At 39.5% G+C, this 7,500-nt stretch overlaps 1 protein-coding gene across 3 annotated transcripts in view; it reads left to right on the top strand.

Annotated features, from left to right (window-relative positions):
* Positions 1–7,500, top strand: part of LOC137988192 (fibroblast growth factor receptor-like 1) — a 61,185-nt gene that overhangs the window by 45,004 nt on the left and 8,681 nt on the right. For all 3 annotated transcript variants that reach the window (XR_011120751.1, XM_068834243.1, XM_068834242.1), the window contains exons 6-8: positions 451–580; positions 1,363–1,520; positions 3,277–3,561. Coding sequence is in view for 2 of the 3 variants with exons in the window: in XM_068834243.1 (XP_068690344.1) it covers positions 451–580; positions 1,363–1,520; positions 3,277–3,561 (573 nt within the window). In the remaining variant the exon portion in view is untranslated. The remainder of the gene's footprint in view (positions 1–450; positions 581–1,362; positions 1,521–3,276; positions 3,562–7,500) is intronic.

Genomic DNA, 7,500 nt, shown 5'->3' on the forward strand with positions numbered 1-7,500 from the left:
GATACATGTAGCAAGATCTCTTGTCTAATTTTACACTTTGGATAAAATCAAGTGAAAATCCTTGTTTATAAAGACTGATTTACTTGTATTGTCCTGAGGTCTGCCTTGCCAGCAGTTTCCTCTCTATCATGCTTTGTTAACATCATTGGTAACCTACAGATTTGGCTACAGTATCCTCAAAGGAGTTTCCAGGATAGCACTAATATCAATTAGTATTAATATTGGGTCTTAACGAGTATTGTGGATGAAATCCTCAAGAGTTGAGTCACATCAACCTTGAGCTTGTTTTCATTTTCCGTAACATTCAAGTCTTACTTGCAATTGTTTGCTTCTAGTTATATACAGGCGTTGGCAAATCAACTTAGGAGTGGCCGAAACTGCGTGAGGAACCGACTGTAATTCTTTATAAAACATGAGAGGTTAAACTAACAACAGTTTTGTCGCCAACAGAAACTACCACAACCCAGCCTGGGTCGTCTGCACCTTTGATAGTCGTACCGCCAAAGAATTTGACGGCAGAAAAAGGAGATAGTGTTACACTGACATGTGCTGCTGTTGGATATCCCGAGCCGTTAATAAGGTATCTTATATACTTAATTTCATTCACTCATGCTGCATGAATAACAGCACTATACAAGATTGATCTGATAAGAGCGAGAATCACTTCAGTCAGCTCGCTTTCATCTATAACCCACACTTCAAATATATACAGGTATTTCATTCACCCAACCGAGTCCTTTCAAGGAAACACATGAGCCTAACAAATTGACCTGCTCCCAACTGAGTGGCTTCATAGCTCAGTTGGTAAAGTATTGCAACGGCATCGCAGAGGTGCTGGGCCGTTGAAGCCACCAGAATTTTTCAGGTGTCAATAAGAGATACAATTGCTAAAATTGTGCAGATACTGTAAGTGCGAGCATCACTACTCTCTTTCACCTTTGATTTGTATTTCATGCATATGAACAATCTCTTGTTGTGGTTAAACCTTAAACTGCAATTCTGGGTCTACAATTCCGCATCATTTGAAATCGCAACCTATTTAAGGTGGTTTGGACTTCCGTTCACCCAAATGGCTTGGCAGACAAGGAAGGTTTTCAAATCCTGCTTGGACAAGCCAATTTTATCAATAATTATTAATGAAAGGAATACATGGTTCTTTAAAAAGTGGACTTTGTGGTCTTTCCGAATAAAGGAAATAAAACCGCGTTACACAAGGACAACGGCACCACGGCAACGGCAACGCCGACAAAAACGTCATTTCCGAAAAAGAATTCAAAGTACGTTTGAGGATATTTATATTTAGACATTTGGCTGTATTGATGCTGTACCATTAACTTACCCTCAATGTTAATGTTTTCACAGGTGGCTGGTGGATGAGAGAACAAACCACCAAAACCCCTTAGATTACAATATGTCCAATCTTACTATTACGATCAGTAAGGACGAGACAGCTGTTAAATGTGAAGCACAAAATCTTGTTGCCGTTGACTCGAAAACAGCCTTTATTACAGTTCCAAAAGGTAGGCTGATCACTTGTGAATAAATACTGTAAGTTGGTTATTGTTGGCAGTAATAATTCATGAAGGTGACAGCCAATGGAACGCCAGTGTTCGGGTGCCAGGTATAATCTATAGATGGTTTTCAATCACGTGATTAGACGGCCATGTTGGTGCACAAAACAACAGCAAATGTTGTCAAATTCCCAAATTCTTTTCTTTATTGTTCTGTGCACCAACATGGCTGCTGTGACGTCAGGTAAAAACCATCTACACAAATCACGATACAAAACGAACGTTCGTGGAGTTTGCATGCTTATCACATTCTTACTTAAAAACTGTTTATTCAAGTTTCGTTATTAGAAATTATTCGTTAAGGGAACAAATCAGGGATGCGATTTTCTCCAAATATACATGTAGCACGTTTCAAGTATACGCGTACGATCACAGACTTCCCGCTCTATGCTCTCTGGCACCCAAACGGTGCTGTTTTTTCAAACAGGGCGTTATAAAATTAAAATGGCTCGTGGTAGAAATTGCAGGTGTACAGGCGTACGGTTACGTTTTACTGTTTGTGAACTAGTTCAACCGGTTTTCTCAGTTCACTATGACCACTATCTTAACGGAGTTTAAATACATGTACTCTAGAGCTCTCTCGCATGCAGAAATTCTAGGCTGAAAAGAATTTAGAATATACATGTATTTGTACATGTAATAGGACTACATGCTGTCCAATTTGGAAATAATTGGATGAGAAAAATTCTGAGGACGGACCGAGTCCAATTTAGCAGTCCAAGGAATTTTTTGAATCCAATTATTTCCAAATTGGACACGCATGTAGTCCTGTTGCCCATTAATTATATAGCTTCCAAAACCGGTTTGTTCTCACTATTAGAGACTATAAGTTTTTTAAAAATGTGAGAAAAACCACAAAGCTGCTTAAGGACGGTACCTGCTATTGTTATTGTGCATACGTTCTGCGCATCTCGAGATACTCGAATTTCCTATGGCTGATGCTTATTAATACAGGGATATTTTTGCGCGGCTCAAAACTAGGCGGCAGGAAAGCAGAACTTAGTACGTGATCTCAGTATGCAATTGGGGTAACCACGCATTTTTCAGAGATAAGTAAGCTTCAATTTGGAAAAGAACGCCACACGTTGCTTTGTATTTTAAAGCTTTTTGCAAATATTGTTGATTAATTATCTTCCAAAAATGCGTGGTTACCCCCAATTTTCTTTTTGGATTTCAATAACAGTAGTTAAGATCTGCTTTTCTTGCATATTCAGTAAACTGCGCAAACATACCTTTGAGTTAGTAGGCACCGTCCTTAAGTTCCGTAATAGTTGCAACTTGATTGGCCAATACTCGGTTCTGTTATTTATCGTTGATGTAAAGTATCAAGATTTTCTTGGACGATTTGTCCAAAGCTGAAGTAAACGTTCCAGCTAAAACTATCCAATTAATTTTAAATATGGATTGTTGGCAAAAATTAATAAAAAATACATCTGTTGGCAATATTGGATTTTGATGCAGCTATACAATTAGAGCATGAATGAAAGTATTTTTCTAGCTGGATACAACTTGAACTCGCAATTGACAACCTCTTAATTAGTTGGCTTTATAGCTCAAATTGTAGAGCAAATGCAGCGCAATCGCATGGTTATGGGTTCGAATCCCGTTCAAGACTTGATTTGTTCCCAACTTCCACAAGTACCGTGAGACGATGCGTGCAGCCAATCGTCCTTTTCAGAGATTCCTTTTTTGTTTTTTCTCCTAGTTGAAGCAAGCGTCCGTTCTGAAGGATTCTTCAGTGGCACCGGATTTGTTTTGGTGCTTGGGTTTGCTGCAGTTGCCGTTTTATTGATTGTCGGAGCAGCCATCATTCTGTACCGCTGCCGCAAGATGCAGCTGCAAAACTTCAAATATCCTGTAGATGCGGATAAGCTTCTGAGCAACCCCATCTTTGATCAGCACTCTAATTACTGCTCAAATCCAAATTTGGTAAATTACGAAGTACCAAGAAACAGAATGGAGTTTATCGAGGAGCTGGAACAAGGAAATGGTACAAAAAGGTTTCTTAAAACACTTTATATAATCAATGCGCGCGCTCTGTTTGGTCAATTAGCTAGGTTTATTGTGCCAGTAAATTCGTGGAAACTTCGCGCGTCTTCTGAATTATTATACAAAATCAATAGACCACAAGTTTCTATGGTTTAGAGGCATGATAAAGCACGAGGGATTTTGGAAGAATACTCATGTTCTTCCAACATCCCGCGTAGTTTTTCAGCCTCTAAATCATAAAAACCTGTGGTCTATTGCTTAATTTTAATGCTTGGGAATTTGATAACGTGGTATCAGTCTTACCCCGTATAGCAGGACAACTGTCCCCTGAACCTAGTTTGATGGCCTAGCTCCCGCGAGTTTCCATTCACTTAATGGTAGAGCATCCGAACTAGTAATCGAAAGGCCGTAGGTACGACTCCTTCAAAATCCTGCAAAGGAGCACTCGGATTTTTAAGAGTATCCCCCAAGTCACCGTTGAAAAAATATCATCTCTTCTTTATGGTTATATCTAATTACCCATTTGTGCACAGGAGTTAGGTATCACGTTGCCAATCTGATGGGCTCAATTATCCATTATCTGTTCAAGTCTTTCAAGTCAATTATAACATTAGCGGAATGACTAGTTTAACTCTAATAGCTAGTTGGAACCGCAAACTCGAATTGTTAATAGTGTGTAGCGTTAATTAAAGCATATGAGTTCTTTTTCATCAAAAACGAAATTACAACCATTAGCATGCTTGAGGGTTTCTTCTTGAACAATACACTATTTTCAAGTGCAAGAACAACGCTAAACAAAAGGCCCATTTTTCGAGGGTCTGGAAGCAGCTTTTACAATGGCTCTTGTAATTGGTTTAGAAAACAGTGGGCACCAAATATATACACAGACCAATGGAGCCTAATCCTTGGCACAATAGAGCTGTGTCCTATTCCGTTCGACTGAAATTAGAGGTTGTAAAGAGATAAGACCTATTTGTAAATAGCCTATCACATTACACGTTGACTATAGTTTGAACCCACGAATAACATACCTTGATGGAATGTGATCCTTGTATTGTGTGTTAGGGCTGTGGTCGTGACTAGGGTGTTGAATCAACTACGACTCCACAAAGCAAGAATATTCAGTTAATTTGCCACGCATTTCAGTACATTTCTTTGCCGTACTCGGACTCCACAAAACAACAATGAGAAAGCACAAAACTTTAGGTTTTGACGACAACGTGAGCATGCAACAGTCATGGAATTTCCATAAGATCGCAATAGTAGCAAGAATGATAAATACTGTAGGAAACAGACAACTTTTTTGAAAGACATGTTCGGCATGCTTATGCCATCATCAGTTTAATGAGTTCCTAAGTGTGAACAGTTATAAAGTCTACAGGTAGATGAAAAAATTATTACAACATGACGTAATACAAAAGCGGGTAGTAATTACGGGATAAAGGAACACACGGAAAGCGATAAAAACTCGCATATTTTTAAGCATTTCAACACATCCCCTTTATGTAAGAACAAATACTCCCCTTCATGCTTTAGTATTTTGGATTCTGGCAGCAGCTCAATTGATAAAAAACTCAAAGAAGCTTTTTATATAAATAAGATCAAACCTGAACTTAACAACCAATTGCAGCATTACAACACTTTTCTCACGTTTTAGCTTACACCTTGATCTTTGGTGTCACGCTGTAATTACTACCCGCTTTTTTATTACGTCATGTTATAATAATTTTTTCATCTACCCGTAGACTTTATAACTGTTCACACTTAGGAACTCATTAAACTGATGATGGCATAAGCATGCCAAAACATGTCTTTCAAAAAAGTTGTCTGTTTCTACAGTATTAATCATGGAATTGTTCATTGTCTACCCTTACTTTTAAACTATTCGCACCATATTGTACAACGTGCACAAGATGGAATAATCGGGAATTAATTACGCGAGTGCTAAGTTATTCTTTGGAGTGACGCTTGCGTTGACATTGCCGTTGTTGCTGAAATTCCCAACTGATATTTTAACAGCCCGATCAGAAGATATCCGGTGCTTAAAAATAACTGAACAGCTCGACTGGGCGTCTCCTTCTTTACCCATATTTTCTCCTGGTTTCAATGAAGTAACAGTGATTTTCCTTTTTCGTTCGCCTCCCCCTATCATAACTAGGGACCTTAAGATCTATGACTTAGACTGCAAGCAGTCTCTCTTTTGCTCTAAATTGTGGAAACTAACGAATACTTCAAAATGGCTGAAACTGCGGGTCGTAAATACCGCGGGCGTTTGTTAGAGCCAACCAACGCCCGCGGTGTTTGCGACCCGCAGTTTCAGCCGTTAAAAGTTCAACGTTCGCGTTCGTTTAGTTTACCAGTTTCAGCACTTGGACTCCTTCAATTTGACTACTCTCTGTTTTGCTGTTATGTTGTCTCATCGACCAGTAGTCCATTCAGAAGATTACGTCAAACCGACCACATTGCTGAAGGAAAGGCCAAACCACAACACCGGAAACTACATGTCCAACTCTTTTCGACTAGTGTGTGGGATCTTTAACGTCCCACAGAGTTTATGAACATTGAAGGGTTGTGAGACGGGGCCTACGGTTTATAGTCCTTATCCAGGAAGACTTGAAAGTCTAACCATTTGCTGGTGTAATTACAAAGGCAGCACTTTTTCCTCAGTTATTTTAAGGCCCCTTAGTGTTGGTCCGGCCGGAGTCGAACTCACGACCTCCCGCATGACAGCCCGATGCTCAACCAACTGAGCCACTGGTGCGCGGCTTCTCCTGGATTTATGTTGAAACACATGGCTTTTGAGACCTCTTGCTCGAGCTAAACCCACACGTATTGGCTGCTAATTGCTTCCCATCGGTGAATTAAGGTATTTAGGGTCTTCTCTGTGGTTGTGTGTTGTGCTTGGCAACTCTGTCGTTACAAGTTGCTTCCCCTACAGGGACCTACCGGTACTCATATTTGCTCGCAGCAACTCGAAGTTGCAAAAGTGCCTTAGTAACCAATCCCACTCGAAATGTACTAACGGGACTGTTTACAAAGTCAAAACATCCAAGCTTGGAAATATTGTAAAACCTGGACAACGTCTTGAAAAACTCTTTCTCACTCGCGAAGGCAATGCTCTCTTCTATCAAGAACTGTTTTTCATAGATCGTTTTTGGATTAAGGTAATCACTGCTATGATTATCTATTGTGTGGTTCGTTTGTTTAAAGAGAACATTACATTGTGATAAGCGTTTTCTGTTAATTCAGTAAAACGTTTAAAGTTTTTGCTGGTGTATGTTTACTGACTTAATAATAACTGAACCGTTTGCAAATAACATCGTTTGAGCTACTCTGGTCTCGAATGTTTTCCATTTCTTACCTAATTATAATTCAGAACCATTTTAACCCATTGACTCCCAGGGGTACCCCAACGACGAGTAAAATTAAATCGTCTGGCGTTAGACAGAGTAAAATAAAGTCTGGCCGGTTTCGGCCGGTTTGGATGCCAATGGGTTAAAGAAATTCTTGTGGGATATTTCGCCTCTTGGATCAAACACTGTGTGCTCACAATTAAAGTCCATAAGCCTTAGCTTGTCCAGACGTGTGGTTAAAGGGACAGTTTCACGGTTTTGCGCATGTCCAAGCTTTAGCGCTAGCAGTTGTAAATTTTACGGTTTCTTACTGAACCAGATGATGTTAATTAAACACGAGAGAATTAAAGCAAATACACTGAATGACTGTAAGGCCCAAATTTGGTGGAAGACACTGCGGGTTTACACAGAAAATATCGAATTTAGTTTTGATCGCGAATTTATTGTACGGGTCGAAAATTTATTCTATGGACGAGTTGCCATAACGCACGAGTAATCTATTTGCATGGAGTAGATTCATAACACAAAGGAAATGATTACAAAAGTAATTCCAATGAGTAATCCATTACTATGGGATTGTTGCCGTT

This window comes from Montipora foliosa, unplaced genomic scaffold, assembly GCF_036669935.1.
Source record: "Montipora foliosa isolate CH-2021 unplaced genomic scaffold, ASM3666993v2 scaffold_410, whole genome shotgun sequence".
In the NCBI taxonomy this organism is placed as follows: domain Eukaryota; kingdom Metazoa; phylum Cnidaria; class Anthozoa; order Scleractinia; family Acroporidae; genus Montipora; species Montipora foliosa.